This window comes from Neolamprologus brichardi, chromosome 10 (genome assembly GCF_056152115.1).
Source record: "Neolamprologus brichardi isolate AB-2024 chromosome 10, ASM5615211v1, whole genome shotgun sequence".
Lineage (NCBI taxonomy): Eukaryota > Metazoa > Chordata > Actinopteri > Cichliformes > Cichlidae > Neolamprologus > Neolamprologus brichardi.
In genome coordinates, this window is record NC_142113.1 from 10778816 (window position 1) to 10798462 (window position 19647).

The 19647-nt window shown below is 39.8% G+C and overlaps 1 protein-coding gene across 1 annotated transcript in view; it reads right to left on the reverse strand.

Moving 5' to 3' along the window:
- The window catches only part of fgf11b (fibroblast growth factor 11b), a 37272-nt gene extending 17934 nt beyond the window's left edge, over positions 1 to 19338 (reverse strand). Inside the window, exons 1-2 of the mRNA XM_006799477.2 lie at positions 18363 to 19338; positions 409 to 519 (exon numbers count right to left, since the gene is read on the reverse strand). Coding sequence (XP_006799540.1) covers positions 409 to 519; positions 18363 to 18555 — 304 coding nt within the window. The 5' untranslated portion in view covers positions 18556 to 19338. The remainder of the gene's footprint in view (positions 1 to 408; positions 520 to 18362) is intronic.
- Positions 19339 to 19647: the final 309 nt, after the last annotated feature.

A 19647-nucleotide genomic window follows, 5' to 3' on the forward strand; every position in this document is an offset into this window, starting at 1 on the left:
GTGATCCAAGTGTTTCTGCACGAGAGCCGAACACACTAAATTGCCATGGTTTGACAGGCAGTGCGACATGATGTGCTTCCTATTAAGAGACAAAAATAACAGTCCTAATTGAACCAATTTTGACAGGTGAGCTGACAAAATCCTAACTTTTTCCTCCACTCTTCAGCCATGGGCCCTTACAGCACAGCACGACACCTGCTGTTGTTCGGTTTAGTTCTTTACAGCATTAACTTTGGCAAAAAAAATTACGAGTATTTCCATTTTCCAGTATATATATATATATATATATATATATATATATATATATATATATATATATATGTGGGTAGAAGCAATGCTGGAGGCTAGATTTGTAATAATTGTTAAAAACTTACAACATAAGCATGATATCTGCACACCGATACTCACAAAATGAGCTGCTTTCCTCCCTTGTGCTGTCGACAGTGCCATCAGGCTGCATCTGCAGGTAGTATCCATGTTGGCTGTACAGCCGGGTAACGATGCCTTTCAGCTGTGGCTCTGCAAGGGAGGACCAGAAAGCAGCGTGGCATTAGACAGATGTGACATTTACTAATTTAATGGCCCTGAATAAACGAATGGTTAGTCAAATATGTCATTTTAAACAAAGGCACCAATGAGAAAAATTAAGAAGTGCATTATATGAAGCTAGAATGTGGTTTATGTGCGACGTAACCTTAATAATTTTCTGGTATGAACTCATTTAAAATGATCATGTATGCTGAAGGGCAACTGGGCATCAGCATTACACATTTATAAACTTTTATTGGCGGTGGAAGATCTCCAATATTATAACAGAAGAATATTTGTACAACCTTAAAGCAATTTGCAATAACGTGTAAGAATATTACACGGCTATTTAATTTTTTTGTACAAGACAGTGATTTCTCTGTAGGGAAACCAGTGTGTGATGTCATGCTGGTAACATCAATCTTTTTTATATACAGTGCATAGTTTGTTTCACTGTTCTTCTTTAGCCATGTGCCATGAGCAAATAAAGTAAAGTGAGATACTTCACAGTCTGATTCTTGCTAAATAAACAATATAATCAAGGGGACTGGGTGCTAAATGTGACTGACTAGAGGAGCTGAATGTTTCATGAGCGGAGTCCCCACAGCCTACTCTGTGTCCATTTAACAAACTGAATCTCTGCAGCACCAGGCTCTTTGTTGTGATTTCTCTTTTGAGCTCAGCACCTTAATGTCGTGCTACTCCAACAACAAGGATAACCCTGCATTTCCCCTGATTTTGCTCGTAGCAGTGTGCTTTATTCAGTCAGGACTAGTGACCTGATCAGCCCCCTTCATTCCAGCTTTAATAAGGCAGATGAAAGATGGTTAAAGGAGCAGTTTATGATGGAGCCTCTGGAGGGCCATCTGGGAGTTCCCCTTCCACTATACTCCTCACATGCACTCGCACACACTCCTCTGGGAATGACCTGGGGCACTGCGCAATCTGCCCGTCTTCTTCACACTATAGCGCGAGGAGCCTGAGCGAGGCAGAGCATACAGGGATGAGATCTGTAGGACTATTTCCCAGAGGAAGTGTGCCAGGGCTGAAACATCAGTGAAACTGTGACCTACTCCCATTGTTACACGCATGCATCTGCGGCGCTGCACGTCCTTTTGTTTTCAAAGTCTCCTGTCAAAACATTTCTCTGTCTCCACTCTCTCACTTTCCTCTCCTTTTCCGTTCCATACCCTCTGAGTTATATTTGCTTTCATCCCACCTAATAACATCATGCATCATCCAATCAGAGCAGGGAAGCCGTTCATTAGTTGTCCCCGCAGATTCAAAAGAGAGAGATGAGAGACAGAGAGAAAGAAAGGCAAATGGGAGGATCAGGGAGGACAGAAGCGAGCAGAGGGACAGCGAGGGAACAGTGAATGAGATGACACTGACATTTCATGAAGAGTGACGGCTGTATGTGCAGGAGAGGGGGAAAAAAAGCACATTTAGGCAGAAATTCAATAGACAGCTTGTGCAATATAGCTGCAATCAAAACTCCCATGCTTGGTGTCAGGCGCACTAAAACTAATGTTTCACTTAGCAGAGCTGGCTCTGACTCCACAGTCCTCACCACAGCACCAGCACACATTAGATTTTGATCCAGCATAATGAGAGCAGGCTCCCAGGAAAGAACACGACAGCTGTGTTTTACCACAGCTGCACTGAGGGTTCATTGTGGGCAGCGCATTGGTCACGTCGTGTGAAAACACTGATGTCACCGCAGTCCCATCACCATTTATACTGGTGATCAAGGCACCAGATTGCTGAAATAGTCTCCTAAATGATATGTGTCATAACTCGGGGGGGTGGGGGGGTAAGAGTAAAAGTTTTTCAAGGAAGTCTCCTATTTTCCAGCTGTTGCAACATCTTTCTCTCGTAATATGGGAATCTCAGAGCTTTTGCAATGGTGTGTCACTGAAATGTTGGCAGAAACCAGCTCAGTCGTACTCTTGTATCTTCAAAGCGCAGTTTAAACCAAATGTCCCACCATTTCTGGCACACGTCACCATTTGTGAGGATGTGAGACGCTGACATAATGTGCCCTGCAGAAATGTAAGGATCTTTAGGTAAAAATTTGTTTGATCTTCGGAGATATTTCTGCTCTAGAATAAAAGACTCTGTAAAAAAAAGATGGATAAAGCCTCAGTGAATATGGAAGTGACTTAAACTTCCATAGTTGCATATTAGCTTATAACGGGGTGATCGTGGCTCAAGAGTTGGGTGTTCGTCTTGTAATCGGAAGGTTCGAGCCCCGGCTCGGACAGTCTCGGTCGTTGTGTCCTTGGGCAAGACACTTCACCTACTGCCTACTGGTGATAGGCAGAGGGGCCGATGGCGCGATATGGCAGCCTTGCCTCTGTCAGTCTGCCCCAGGGCAGCTGTGGCTACAACTGTAGCTTGCCTTCACCAGTGAGTGAATGAATAGTGGTATTAAAGCGCTTTCAGGGGTCCTGAAAAGAGCTATATAAATGCAATCCATTATTATTATATAACTTTCCAATGGCCAGTATTTTTGCAGTTGCAAAAACAAAGTCAGAAAGACCATAATTCTTAGAACATTTATATCCTTAGTCAATTTCTTAATTACCATCTATTAAACGATTCTCTTTTGATTATTCAATTCAGGGTCACAAGAGGGCGAGAGAGCTTATCCCAACTAGCATAGGGTGACAGGTGACAAATATTTGCACTCACATTTAAATCTTATTGAATACAATAGTGCATAATACTGCTTCTTGCATCCTTTATGTACAGTGTATGTATGTCTAAAAGTCAGGCAGATAGACACTCACTCTCTGACTTTGGCCCAGAATATTTTTTCTTGTCATATTTTTAAAAGAATGAATTAATAAAGGAAGTAATCCATTGATTAATAATTAATTAGTCAAATTCGCTGCAGCCTTGAACTGATTAGTTGTTTTTTGGTTGGCTATTTTCAAGCTGAGGTAGTGCAGTTTCTGAACCTTTTCAATTCTTTTTACCAAAAGAAGATTAGTGGAGCAACTGAGGCCGAATCCGCACAACAAATGTCGACAGTGATGAGATATAGTCCTGTCTTTCGGGTCTGAATTCTTCCCGGTAATAAGAGGTCTCTGATTATGTGGGCTCGCAATATTAAGATTGATGAAATAGGGCTTTATGAAGAATTTCACTGGGCAGCTAATTCTTTATAGGGCACCAATGGCTTATGTAAAAAGGAATAAATATGTTTTCTATTGCCATATTGTAGTTGCTTGTTGTATTAATGGATTGGAGAGACAAATAAATAAGCTGGAAAAAAGAGGATGGTTGTGCCAGGGATTTAAAAAAAAAAAAAAGCAGACTTCATAAGGATAATGAAGACGAGGAGTTTGGCCAAACATTTAGATTTTCAGACCAACATGGTGAGAAGGGCAAAAAGGTTGTTGTGTTTACCGTCCAAAAAGAGGGGATAGTGTAATATATCACTGGGATTTAAAGCAAATTGGAATCTGAAGTCTTTTTAAACACCAAACTGAAGGAAATACACAAAATCATGAGGAGAAGAAATCTGAGCAAACGGTAAAAGTAAGTTCAAGAAAGATTACAGATGTCACAAATATTTTAAATATATTTTTTCTTATTATGCACATTAAAGATGGGGAATATTGTCATTACATATTAAACGTGGAAGATACAGGAAAATTCCCTTCATTTTATTTTGAAATTATTTATATTTTATTTATTTAAGTCCACATTCCTGATTTGGATAGGCTTTGATATTGAAGATTCATTTAAATGTATTTTAATTAATGTTTTCTTTTTTTCATTTTATAAATATATCTTTCTAAATCATGTAAAGAGGACAACAGTAACATGTTAGACAAATTCTTCATATTACTCCATGCGGATTATAGACTTTTATATATATGGATTGTGTCAAATATGCACATGCAGCATTTACATCTTTGGTTAGAAAACCATAGTAAAATATCTCCTGGAACATTATTAGGAGGTCTCTGTTTATGTTTACATTATTATACAACTCTGATATGCTGATGTTAGATAACGGTGGGAAACATGCTGTCATGTTTGGTCTGTTGTTGTTGGGTAATATGTCTGATTTCGGGAAGTACAGGTTATGTAAAAGACAAAAGTAAACATTTGTTCATTCGTTCAGCTAAGAGTGAGCTTCTCTTTAGCCATTTTTTAAAAGCAATAGCCATGTTGACCTGTTTAAATATGCTAGCTGTGTTGTAAATGTAAAGAACATTTAACACTTTGTTAAAGAGTCAACTGAGAGATTTTTGTTTCATTTAAATAGAACAATTTAGATTAAAAGCTTAAACTAAATAAATATCTTACTATAATGATTGTATCATATGCACACGTGTCTGTTCCCTAACTCCTCCTAGACTTGTTAATCAATGGGAATGAAGAAAAAATTAAAACATATGTATTTATTATTAATTTATCTGGTGTGTATAAACAGCCATTTTTGCCATCTGACTTTATATTGCGATATAATGAAGAACAATAACATGAATAAGTAAGCAGAATCTGTATCTGCAGAAAACTGAGTGACTTAACTAAACTGACTTCATTTTTTTAGAGTTACAAATGGTGCTTTACCCCCTAAACTAGTTTGTGTACATGCCACAGTATAGCAAGCGCACATTGTTAGGCAAGCCAACTTCTCCTGCTTTTATAAGCCCTGGAGGAGCATTCTGATAGATAGTGACACAGTCTGACAGCAGTCTACCTCTGGATTAGCAAAGCACACAGAGTTGTTTACATGAGCAAAAAGCCAGTGTTTGTATCATGAGCATGCTTAGTGTGCACACTGAGTATCTACTTCTGCTCCACAGGGGTAAACAGAGAAGATGATAACTTGGAGAGCTACTGGATCAAAGGTCATGTGTACTGATTTTGGCATAACAGGGCATACTTGCTCTCAAACAGTAAAAGCATATTTGATCTATTGCAGGGGACAAAACAGTGACCATTTTATGGTCCTCTAAGTCAAAGTACTGCATAATGGAGTGATAGAAAGCACACAGGTACAAAAGTAAAACATGGGGTTGTCATTTCCGCTGTTTCTTAGTTCTGTTTAGCTGTATTCAAGACAAATATTCTAGCTCAGAGTGTAAAAAAATAAGGCCCAGGGGGTCACAGACGGACCAAAGACTGCAATTTGGCCCAATATGGATTTTTGCAGCTTCTCCTGCTGATAAAGAGCTCCACCATGCCCATTCAGACAACAACAAAGTAAATACGTAATAGATAAACACTATTTTTCACTGTCTATTATGGAAATGTATGCTTTCTACAAATGAATTTACAGTAAGAAAAAAACAAAAATAATAACATTCAATTGAATCTTTTATGTAATTTTCCACCTTTATTTCTTAATTAAGCCTAAAGAGTCGTGCTGACAGTTTTTGTTATCATGTTAAAAAACTGAGGTGTGTTAGTGAAGTAAATTTTATTTAAACATATCAGGCATTAAATGTTTAGTTAAAGTTCTTTACACTGACATAAAGATGAGTTTCACTGGTTTCTGCCCTCTTAAGGGGTCTGAATGTGGCCCACCGTGCACAGCTATAGTCCCAGCTTTAGTTCCAGCTTTAGTTGCTCGTTAATTGTTACTTTTATGTCCTGTTAAAGATTCAGCGTGGTTTTAGCTTGTGCAGCTTTCTTAGTTAGGGCCTTCTCTTGTTTCAGCAGAGTAAATTTCCAAACTGTGTCTAAAGTAGTTAAAACTAGCTCCGCTTCAGCCAGACGCTTCTGTAAGAGGGCATTTACACATTGTTGCGTAAGCATTACCAATGATATAACGCCTTACTCAGTATTATAAAGTGACAGGGGACTTTCTGTAGATGCCTTTTTAATATTTAAAATTTCTTTTATCTGTCAGCTTTTTGGAATTTTACTTAAGTAAGCAGGACTTTTCCTAAGAGTGCTTTAAGATCGGTTTACTGTTTTGGGGGCAGTTACAGTCCCATTAACTGTAATGAAGGGCTGCAGCCTGTGATATACACTGTGAGAAATTATTGAAACATATTTGCAAATCCAGTTTGCTTACTTTAATTGGATTCAGAAACTGAACTTTTTTTATCAAAGTGGTTGCAGGCTCTCTGCAATTCTATAAATTCACTAGTTGGCCAATTGTTTCAACTTTATATATTTATGCACACATTATCTAACACAATAACGTGAGACGGTTAATCCTTTGGGGGGGTTGAAACTGAGGCCATTAATCAAACTAGCCTTGTTTTTGTAGAAAAGAAGAACAATGTATTTTTCATTGGGTCATGACCAGACGCATGACATTGAAAGTGTGGTGGAAAATGGAACTAGTGAACAGATACCGGTGAATAGATAACACAAGCTTTTGGTAATCAGTGTTTCTGCACTCAAACATGACCACATATTTAAAAAAAGCTCATGATCATCATTAATCCTACCATGTTTATCTGCTGTGATTCATCCAGAGTCAGTTGCAACCCTGCTCTGCAGTTACACGAGCAGCAGGCAGTGCACACATTCTTTCAGGGTGAACACACCTACATCTTATTTGCAGAATTTTCTCTAAATATGCCAGCAGCACAACGTGCAGCTTCCACCGTCCAGGGTATTTCCCATGGAGAGGAAGCACGTGAGTGTGTGTGTGTGTGTGTGTGTGTGTGTGTGTGTGTGTGTGTAAGACTACATTCATCACTCCTGGGACATGTGTGGGCTTGAGTGACAGGAAACATTCGCTGATCCAGGTCAGTGGAGTGTGGGTCAAAGAGAGCTCCTTGTCTGTTTATGTACATCAAAACAGGTGTTGTCAGCTCACCCGACAACATGTTGACTCATCAGCCGGCCCATTTTCAAGTGACCTCTCCACACATGAGAGGAAATATGACAAGCAGAAAGGCAAGTGTGTAGCGAGTCTCCCCTTAAGAGATGTGGATTTAAAAGACGCTGCATAAATGTGACACAACACGAGTCCCCCGTTCGCTGCACGAAGTATAACGCAATTTTCAAACGGCGAGACGGAGACATTATTAAGTTAGGTAAGTTGTCGAGAGCAGTTTGTTTATTAAATTGACTTTTCCTCTAATCCCAGCAGAAGCCGCTGCTAGGTTTACACCGGGACGCCCCTCATCAATTTGCATTCCACATCGATAATCATTTTGAGAATCGCACGGGGGAGAATGGAGCCTAGCCCTCCAGTTCAACCATACACACAGCAATTATGTGGGTCTCTGTATAAATGAGGTCAATGCACATAAGAACCCAAGGTAATCACTTCATACATCCCGGCTGCCATCAAGGACACTTAAACCCTTCGCTGCTATGTAATTGCTCTGAAAAATAAGCAGCGATTGAGATTTATCTCTAATCAGCGTAGTGTATGGCTCAGTGTTGGTTATCATTACACTAATGTATTTATCTGGCTTGATTTGAGCTCAGTATGTTGCTGGCTGATCTCCCCAAAGGCGAGCTCCTCTCGATAAGGTTGGAGGTAATTACTGGGGGCCTGCATGACTGAGCAGCCAAGGGCATTTTCCTCTGCTTTGACCCAATCGAACAACGGGGGTTTTCCTTGGCTTATATTTGCAGGAGTCCCCGATTCGCTCTCATCCTTTTGCGTGAAAATACTCCACTCTGTGTTTTTGCATGCATGTACTCTACTGTATTTTACACAAAAAAGAACGAGTCGGCCTCCCGCATGTGTGTTTGATTCTGCGTGTAATAAAAGGAGAATACAGTTTCTCGTTTTCTAAACTGGGCCAGGTCTACAGTACAGCGCTGCTAGTAATTATCAACCTTGTGAAAAGAGAGGAGGGAGAGGGGAGGGAAGGAGAGGAGAATTGGAAGCCTGAAGTCATGGTACCCAGCTAACAACTTTAACAAGAGTGAGGAATGCTCTGTGTATGTCCAGAAATAAAAGAGATAAGGACAGCAAGTGCGACACAAAAAAAGGGCAACGATGGAGCGATGGAGCTGCAAAAAGATGCGACAAGAATAACGGGGAGGGAGAGGAGACATGGGAAGATGCACCGGAAGGGATGTTGTAGAAGAGGGATAGGAGGACGGGGCGAGGTTAAAGAAAGAATAGGAACGAATGAGGTGTATCTCATCGGCAGCGAGTTCAAGAGTGGCCTCTTAATTTGAATTCAAGGCTTCATAAATCATTTCCTGTGACAATGGCAGCGATTCACATAAGTGAGGCACAGTTATTGCTTGTTATTAATGGCCCTGACAAGAGCATGTCACACACGAGCACGAGCAAATAGGACTCACACCGCCTGACACACATTCAATATTCACATATGTGCTTCATTAGCATTATGACAGAAACGTATCAGTGACAGTTAACAACATGCTCAGCTCAGGGGATTCAGAGTAATGTGGGGCAGACCCCATGCTGCAAGTTTCTTCAGGTTGAAACGTAAAACACACACAGACACAAGTGGAGAAGTGCTCAAGCTCACGCCTCACCTATCCTTTTTTCTCCAATGGACCCGCCAGCAAGGACACAAATAGGCACTTGATATATGCAGAACAAAGAAAGACAAACATCCTCTGAACTCCCACAGGGGTCCAGACCTCTGTCAGAATGTGTGATGATCACGCCAGCGAACATGCGACTGCGCTAAACAGTGTGATTGGGGCCAGGAAAGGATTTACACATTAAAGGTGTGGTTTGCAGTGTTTTTCTTTACTGAACCACTTATATGATGAGGTCCCCGCACAGCAGAGGAAAGTCATGCATAGAGATGCTTAAAGGCAGCTTCTCACCCATTGTAGATTTTCTGCCAAGCTTTGGCTGAGATTAACTTTAGCAGACGTTGCCACACATATAGCATTTAAATAGGAAATAGAAAAGACCTAGACAGAATATACAAACAAGGAAACAGCCACAAACATTTCCAGTGGAATAATTTGCATATATTCAAATAAATTCAAATTTTATTTGTCACATACACAGTCATACACAGTACGATATGCAGTGAAATGCTTACACAACTGCTCGTGACCTAAAGAAAAAAAGGAAAGGCTATGAATAAGATAGGAAATAAATATGAAAATTAAAAAGGGTAAATTTAACTAGGAAGGAATAAAATAAAATATAAAAATTAAAGTTAAAAATGAAATAACCATCACAGTATCCCATGGTTGTCTTCCATTTATGATCGCCTTCCTCTTACACTCTCCAAATTTCCCTCCACTTGTCTTCTCATCATTACCTCTTTACAGTAGGTGTCCTCTATTCTCAGTTTTTCTCTTGTTAGAGGTAAATTCAATCTCCCCTTGTCAGCTTTAATCAAAGCACCCACAGATTCAATTTAGCAGGCATGTGTGGGAGGTTAAGGTGGCATCTTCAGTAGGACAAGAAGAAAAAGAGGCATTTTTTGTACACACATCCTTCCTCCTGCCTCACTTTGAATAAGATTTAAAGCCATTGTCAACAAGCTCTCTAAGGCAGCATCTTTTTCCACAAGCCAATTCCTAAACTCTAGCTGTAGTAATACTTTAAAGTAAAAGAGATCAGTCTGTCACGTCCACTCACTTTATTTGTTAGACATAGGTAACTTAAAGATATAAAGTTAGGTAAACAATCAAAATTAAAATAACTAAATCTCTTAATCTCTGGTGTTTTTTACTTTACACAAGAAACTGCAAAAGATTAAAGCTTAAAACTTTTTCTTTCAAGACACACCATTTGGTGCCAGATAGTTTAGATGGCTGTGGAATACCGCGGGCTCTTTCGTGCTGGAAATCTCCTGACGTTGGTGGGATGACCTCATCAGCAACCAACGACTAATCTTCTGTTTGTCTCATCTAAATATGCCAAATTGCGATGAATGCTAATCTTATTACAACATTTCTGCAATGATGCGAAACAAACAATCTTCTACTGCAAAATTTTAATTTCATCTTTAAAATGTAAATCAATAGCTGTCTAATAAAATAGATAGGATTAGAAGTCCGACCAGGCATTTGACGTCAGTCTTAAGTAAGTCTTGAGTTTTCTGTTCTTGCCCAGACTTAATGGGCAACAGGACACTTATAATGTATCTGGTAACAGCTGTGCAGTTAGAAATGAGCGCTGTTAATGATCTTGCTTGTCAGTAGCCAGTCATGTTGAAACTCATTAAGTTAATGAAACCTATTAATGTTATTCTACAAGTTTTGCACAAAATAAGCTATAACCTAGGTACATTGTGACACTCACCAACAGTGTTGGTCAAGTTACTTGAAAAAAGTAATCAGTAACTAATTACTGATTACTTCCCCCAAAAAGTAATCCTGTTACTTTACTGATTACTTATTTTCAAAAGTAATTAATTATTTAATTACTTAGTTACTTAGTTACTTTTTAAAAACACGATTTACAACCTGAATAGGTGATAAAGCGATAGATCTTTCAGCCCAATTCTACTTTTTCTGCATAATCCATCATACAAAATGTAATCAAATGAAAAAGTCCCTTTTTAAAACTTGTTTTATTAGTTTTAATCTTTTACCTTTATGCATCAAGCAAAAATTTAATTATATGCAACATTCTCTGACCGGAAGAAATTTGTTTAATATTTAAACCTATTTTCTGCACATTCCAGCACATAAAATATTTTTTTTGTGTGTTTTCACTCACTCTTTCAAATAGATGCAAGTAAAACACAGCAGAAAATAAATAAAGTCAAAGACTAGCGGTCCTGTTGCTCTATTTTCACCTGTAAAGCAGGAGTGGGTAGGCGGAGGTTTACCCTGGTGCAGGTGTGCCGCAGCGGTCAGTGGAAGAATCCGCGAGTTTCTCTGTGAATTTCCCATTACGTCGTTGCTCACTCGGTGCTTGCTTGGAAGTTTAGGGGTTTTTTTTCTCTGTAAAAAGAAGTTTTCTTCCCACGCACAACGGACACTAATGTTTTTGTCACTTTTTATGGAATCAAACTTAAAATAAGGTTGGTACTTCCACGCTTTAAACGCTGCACGCTCATACTCTCTCCCGCACTCGATATATTATCCATTGTTGATCTGCACACAGCTGTTGTCACAAACGTTGCACTCGCTTACGTCACTGTCATGAGACATTCTCGCAAAAAAATCACGGTTTTAGTAACGCAGTAACGCAGTGCTCCTATGGTAAAGTAACGGTAATCTAATTACCGTTTTTGCAATAGTAATCCCTTACTTTACTCGTTACTTGAAAAAAGTAATTGGATTACAGTAACGCGTTACAAGTAACACGTTACAAGTAAATTCGTAATGAGGAGGAAATAGTTTTTGGTACTATGCCTCTGGGTTGGATGTACAGCAATCTTCTTGCAGGTAAAGGTTTTAATATCTAAAGAAAGTAAGGCATTTGTTACCTCGTGATGTCAGGACAGTCCGTAGTAAATTCTAGTTTAAACTTCCTCTGAGTGTTTTTTAAACATCTTGCAGTTTGTGTACATGCATAATACTGAAATGGTAACACTGTTGAATCTGAAATAAACTTGCCAACACTCCCTGTTTTCCCTCAACTAGCAATTAAGAAGGGATTTGACTTGAGTGTGTGACTGCTCTCCACTGATGAAGCTATTGCTGCTGCTTGTCCAAAAACTAATTAGGACCATTTAAAGAAGTGCTAAAGCCCCAGTGCAAACGGTGCCCAGAGTTAATAACTACAGGTTTAATATGATGACGATTGCTAACGTTTCCGTGACTTGAGGTTGGGACAGTTGCATTTTTTCTTCTTCTTTTTTTTAATTTTAGCAAATCCCATCAATATCAGAGCTGGGAGCCGGGTGGATGCACTGAAGGTGCCGGTATAGCAGGTGCACTCAAACCTGCTGCACAGCTTCAGATAAAGATGCTGTTTTTTTCTACTGAGCTTGCTGTTTTTATTCCATTTCGATTTGCCTTTACCTGCAATTTCAACACATGTAGTAAAGTGAGCCTACTGGAAGTAAATCTAATCTAGGGCATGATTACTTGAAAACATCAGCTTCACTATGAGGAGGCAGTTTCTAACTTCTGCATGTCCGAATGAATTACTGTAGCAACAGCATTTGTCTTGGCACTTATTAAAAGTTTGGTACTGACCAGTCTGGCATAAGACCAAGTTATATCAGTCCTTGTTTCCCATCCCTGGTCCAAGTGACAGGATTCTTATTCAACAGCAGGAGGCAGCTGGAGCTCAGCTGGTGGAACAGGTTGTCCTCTAATTGCCAGGTTGAGGATTTGTTTGACAGCCAGGGCATGTTGCTAAAGTCAAAGTTGTTCCCAAAGTTGTGAGCACCTTTCACGGATGGTCTGACATCAATAGTGTGAATGAGAGAGAAAATAATGTATAAAATAAATTGCTGTGGTTACCACTAAGATCAACCATTTAACCCATACCACACTGAAAACCACCTTTAACCCACTACAAGGCCCGCAAACCTTCATTCCAATTCAGGAAAAATGCTCAACTTTCGAACCATGACTGACTACTCTCTAAACAGATTAAGAGGATAACTGAAGAAGTGTTTTGCAGTGGCACTTAATATCCAACCCCATGGTTTCCCATCTCATCTTCTTCTCCACATGCTGCAGCTATGACAGCCTGATTCACAGCTCTCTGCTGTCCCACCTGCCTCCCCTTTAATCTCTCCACCGATATCTCTCCTTACTCTTCTGCATTTTTGATCTTTGGATCTGAGTCCACCCCCGTCATCACCATCCACCCCCGAAAACAATTTTCTGTGGCATTAGTAATATCTTCTACTCTTTTCTTTAAGCTTGTGTTTACCTCTGCAGACTTGCCCTGCTTCACTGTCTCTTTCTCTCTGTCTCTCTCTCTGACCCCTGTCACAGTCAGTAAAGTTCTGATGAGAAGCTACCTAACACTGCATTGTCTGATCAGGTGTTGTTGAGTAAGCGAGTTTGCAGCCTCGATCTCTTGGGGTCAGCTTAATGCTATCCTCTGCTGGATCTCTCCTTGTAACCCGGTCTGCTGCCTGCCAGCCAGGCCCTACATTTCTGCTCCAACTGTTGACTGGCTTCTCCAGTGCTTACACCTACAACATACTACTGCACCTCCATGCCAAACAGCATTTTCAATGCTACAAGATGTCCAGGTCTGCACTATATTTGCATGCATTAGTGTCTAATGACTCAGCTAATAGTGTTGCTATTTTTAATGCGTATTAATATGTTTGTGGTAAAACCTCTCTGAAGCCTACTAACATTTTTCGTCCACCAAAATCAAGATATATGGTTTGTCCAAATTTTTTTCTGTATCTCATTTTATACCTACCTGCTAGTGCTTGTTTTTTTTCCAGATCTGTTGTCTATGTGCTTGTTTGATTTAACTTAGAAAAAAGGTACCAAAGTTAATCTGCAGGGCCAGGGAGTTTGATATCCTTTCACTTTTCAAGTCAGATTCAACCTTGAACAAACCAAGAGGGAGATTATTGATTAATTGCTATACATTAATGAGCCAAACTGATCTGAAAGAAGGGCAGGAGTATAGATCCCTGACAGGGCAACCACTTGAAAGGGTTTTCTGTACAGTAAGGGACTGTGCAGGGCACCCAGAGGAAGGTGATTACGCGGTAAAATCAGGTAGATGATCATCCTTTCTGTGATTTGTGCCAGCCACATTTACAAGTGGTGGGCAGTAGCAGTAATAAATTTAGCTTGTGTCTGCTGGTGTGATGCTAAAACGACAAGTGAAACTATTCGCGGCTCAAAAACACTGCAGGAAGAGAATTTACATGTGGAGAGAGAAAACATATAATTATATTTTCTGGCTTCAGAGTATTAACTTGTGCAAATGGCTTTTATATGTACATGTTTTTAAAAGATATGCACTCGTGTTATATAATGGAAGTTTAATCTCCAATCTCTAAGCCTTTTTTTTAAATCCATAGAACTTATATAAGATATTTACATTGTATATCCTTCTAATGTCCCCATGTTCCACACAATGCTATATAAAGGCCTGTTATCTCCCCTCCCCCCAGTCCATTTGCATACACTTTTGCAGATATTACTTTCCATGCCTATAAGAGGGAATGTTACCAATAAAGCAATCTAAAGTTTAAGTATCTTTGCTTCCCTACTGGCAGGGTGGACACTTTGCTGTTGTGGCTCTGAAATTATTCAGCTAACTCTCCAGTGACTTTCATGCGGTCGTACTGGGAGTCTGGCTTCACCTTTCGGATTGTGGCTGTTAACTGTAGTGCTTATTCTGCTCTGTGAGCTCGCTGGCCAGCCTAAAAAGGTGGACAACTGGTTGTACTTAAGGCTTTTCCTGGGTGATCAGGCAGTAGAGTACTTCGATGTATGTGATGGAGCATTGTCCCGCATTATTGTTCTCTCTGCTTTAAATGCTATATACTCTCTGATGTCCCATTGCTTGAATTGTAGACAGTCCAAATAGCTCATCCTCAAAGGAAGCAACCAATACCAATACCCTCCACTGTGCTTTCATCTGGTCGAGTTACTCTCATTTTATCTGTTCATCAAATCTTTGAAAAATCTTGATGCTTCCACCATGTGGCCATTTTATGTTGGCCTTACTTCTGAGCACTCCTGTCATTCTTATTCATTTTAATTGTTTAAATGTAAATGCACAAAAAGACCAGAGATCAGACGATGGCGCTCATATGGGATTTTTCTACTCATTTTGAGCACTCAAAACACTTCCTTGTTACAAGCCCTGTTCATGCATTTTAAGTACTATTTTTAACTTATCAGTCAGACTACAATGCATGCATCAGGGGAACTCAAGGTTCAGTATCTTGCCCAAGGATAAGAATCACGTGCAGATTAGAGGAGCCGAGGGTCGAACAGCTCACCTTCTGATTGGGGAAATGAGCTGCTTTACTTCCTGAGAGTTTTAATTTTTTATGTCAAAAAACCCTCAAACCACCAAAAGTGGTGGTGGATTGTAACGCTTTCCATCACATTACATTTTTCTATTACATCTTTAATATTACCTCATTACAGTACTAACTGTATTAACATTGCTACTGTTCAAGCAACTGTTATTACTCGGCTTCTATAAGTTCTTTAATTATCTTTTTTTCCTGTGCCCTTACAGAGGTGAATCCTGACAGATGACAGCTCATGTGAAGTTAGGAGGCAAATACATTTTAATAGTCTAACTTTTGAGGAGTGAAGATTTGGAAATAACTTTCATTTTTATTGCAAAAAAAATACTAGAATGTGAGTGTGCAGGCCAGAAACAGCTTATCATTGCAGTTTACCACACCACGTACAAAGACAGCATGCTAACACAAAGCTAGCTTGATTGTCAACAGGTAACAAAAGCAGTAATAAGCGTTGTTGCTATGTAGCATCCATTTTTACCCATACCTGTCACTGTAGAGGTATTCTTTGGGCTGTTTTTCACCAACTTTGCTGCTGATTCTGTGTTTATACTTAAACACTAAAAGAAAATGTGTGCGCCTTCATTAGCATAGGGATTTGTATGTATTTTTAACTCATAATTATGTGCATTATTTTTGTATGACGACCCCAACACTGAATGTCACACAAAGCTTAAAGCTTAGACAGCAGATGGGATATCTGGTGATTTTCCCTGAAAACACGATTAACTGTACTATATGTGGTCATAGCCGGTTCATTCATGTCCACATCAAATCACAAGCCACAGCAGCTCAGACAACTCATTATGTAAACAATTTACAACCCATTTCATAGAAAACAGGAATCGTTTAGGCTACACTGAACAGATGCATAATGAGGGGAATTTAGGGATGCCAAGAAATACGTCTGCAATATTTTTTTCATTCTTATGTCACATCTGTTAAATCTGAAAATTTTAGCAGTGTCTTGTGAAAACAGACGTGGTTTCTGAATAGTGCATTGGATGTAACTGACAGGAAGTTATTCCCGTTTTAAAGATATGGGGGCTTAAATGTATTAAGTCAGCACAATCTTATCATCAAACAATACCACCAACACAATTAAAGAAACTCCAAGAGTAAAACACTCAGATGCTCAGACCAAATGTAGGAAATAGTGTGAACTAAGATAAATACAGCAAAGCAATATTTTGGCAATGAGGATCCCGTTGAAGCAATGTAGACATATGTGAACAAAGGGATGCAGAATGAAATGAAAGTCCTCGTCAAGCACGAAGCACTGCTCTTCGCTTTTGATTCTCATGTGGGGGAAACACTCTGAATTCACGGTTTCTTCTCCAATCAGCCATGAAGGTATGTTTCCTCTTTAAGAATGATGTTTGTTCAGCAACATATTCTTTAGCATACTACCGTCGTTATTTGTGCACCAATAAGCCTAAACATTTCGAAGTCATCAATTCATTGCGGCAGTCGTACCAAAGAAGAAAAAAGTACTTTAAAAATAAATTTAAAAACCATGATTTTTCTCCTGAATTAAAACACACAAAGCACACAAAGGTAAACATATAAGGAAAAGCAAAGACGCTTACTTTGTATGAAATGTTAAAAAAAATAGCAAGCCATCATATAATGAGTACTATATTATGAGCACTAATACTACAAAGCTTTTGTTTTGCATCCTTAAAGTGGTAAGAAAGAAAGGAATCTTAGCATCACATCACACGAATCTCTGTTCAGAGACTCAGAGCTGAAGTTCTGCTTTCAAAGACCAAGCATATCAGACAACCTGACAGAATTAAGCCTGCACTGGGATTGCAGTGGTTTTTAGCTATTTTGACAATTTATTGTTTGTGCAGGTCTGCATAATTATGTCTGGAGATGCAAAAGCTCTGTTTTGTGCATGTAAACTCATGTCAGAGTTTTGCCTGACTTGTTTTATTTTTATTATGCAGACTTGAGAGACGTGGCGACCATTGGGAGAGGTGAGGATGCAGGAGGTGGCTGAGCTGAGAATGACTGCTAATGTGAAACTTAGATATGACAATGACAAGTGTGAATGGTTAGGTGTGAGCTTTACTGTTCATTAGAAATAAATGAGAACTGAAAAAAAAAGAAATCTTAAACTAGTAAACAAACGTGTGGGTCTGAGAAATACAAATGCATTAAAACTGCTTACTTTGTCATTGATTTTGCACTAAAATGTGTGTGTGTGACTAGCAGGAAGCTACTCCTTTTGAATGATATGGGGGCTTAAATGTATTGATCCAGCACAATTAATTCTTATTATCAAACAATACCAGCGGCAAAATTTAAGAAGCTCTGAGACTTAAAACAACCAAATGTAGTAAATAGTGTGAACTATGATAAATATAGTAAATAAACCTTTTGGCAATGAGGATCACGTTGAAGCAATATAGACATATGCGAACAAAGGCGTTCAGAATGAAATGAAAGTCCACATCAAGCATTAAGCTCTGCTCATCAATTTTTACTTCTCATCACTTTTCTCACTCTGAATTCACAGTTTCTTCTCCAATCAGCCATGAAGGTGTGTGGCCTCTTTATGAATGATGTTTGTTCAGCAAAATTTCCTTAAGCTGTGGCTACCATTGGGAGAGGCGAGGATGAAGGAGGCGGCTGCACTGAGAATAACTGCTAATGTAAAACTCAAATATTACAGTGACAAGCGTCAATGATCAAGTGCGAACGGAGCTACAAGGTATTTTGTTGAAGTGTTGATCATCATTGTTTGGACAGGGAATAAAAGAGGACCAAACAATGTGAAAAAGGACTGATAACAAAACCCTGTGAGTGTCTTTCAGATTGAAAGTTGAATTGGAAAACTTTGTATAAAAGTGACTTATCTCAATTTAGTGCATAGGTAGCTTTTCCATTTACATGAAGTGTGAAAAGTAATTTTAGCCCAGTTTTAAGATAACAGGTGTAGCTCTCACCTCTGGTACAATATCCCAATATACGACTGAACAGAGAAACACGATGGAAATGATATTAGTGACTCACCTGGTCTTTTGTCATTTCGCCCTTTTCGACCTCCGCATAGCCGTACTTTGGAGATCAGGACAAGGATCTGTTTCTGGCACAGGGACTTGTTGCTCTTAGGACAGGGCTTGCGCTTGCTGGCTACCGGTCGGTTGGCTTGGTCGTCCTTGACCGCCCGTTTCTGTCTAATGAGAGAGCTGGCGAGAGCTGCCATCTTCCCCCCCTCTCACCTTTGGGAGGGGGGTGACTTCCTTCCCGGTACCCCCTTTGCTGGTTTGGCTTTTGCTTTCCTCAGTACACTAGAATAGGACGAATGTTATAAAGAAAACCCCACAGGGGAGATCGGGAGTCTAAGTGGGTTAACAGGGAAGAGTTTAGTTTGAGGGTTCCCTTGGAGAGGGATGAACTGGATAAGATGCAAGTTCACATGCAGTCCAATGTAATGGACCAAAAAAAAAAAATCTGACAGTAACAGATCCCAGGAAAAAAAATTTTTTTAAGCGATACAGTCACATTTTCAATGTAAAACTTTGAGACCAGCTTTAAAAAGACAGACTTTTCCAAAAGGTTACTCTCGAGACATGATTCTACCCCGCTTCCCCACTCATCTTTCACATCGAAATGTGGCCTGGCAGCCAAGTACAAAATGTTATATTGCAAACTAACTAACCTACTTTAAACAGGCGATACAGAAGAGAAAGAGCTCAAATTAATTTACGTATAAAAACACTTTTAAAGAAGAAAAGTGGGCTCATTTTGAATGCTAGGAAGCTCTTAAAAGCGCAAGAAAAACCAAACTGTTTTTCACCATTCGTGCATTCCATGGCGGTCCAACTTTGCCTCCCATTTAAATGTGGCAGCGTGGAATAATGAGCCGAGAGTCCAAGCAGTAATCCAGCTGACTTAAATCCAGAGGTAGCACAGCAGGCGGGACACTGACGGTCTTTGTCGGAATGAAGCCGGGAACGGAGCAGAGACATGGACACAGACAGGCAGAGACTCCTCTTCTGCCTCCAATGGCATGCCTCTTTCCCACAGACCTCACCGAAACCCCCCTCTTTCCTCCTCCCCTCCCCCCTCCTCCTCCCATCCAAAGTCAGCGAGTGGTTGTGAGAGTATGTGTGTGTGAATTCCAGCAGCCACCATCAGTAGAGGTGACATTCATGACAGAGAGAGAAAGGAAGGGGGGGGGGGGGGGGGGGGGGAGCGAGAGACAGCAAAAGAGACTGAGGGAGGGGAGGGGAGGGGGAGGCAGAGGCTGTGATGTGTAAGAATGAGCTTGGCGGGGAAGACGGAGGAAAATGTG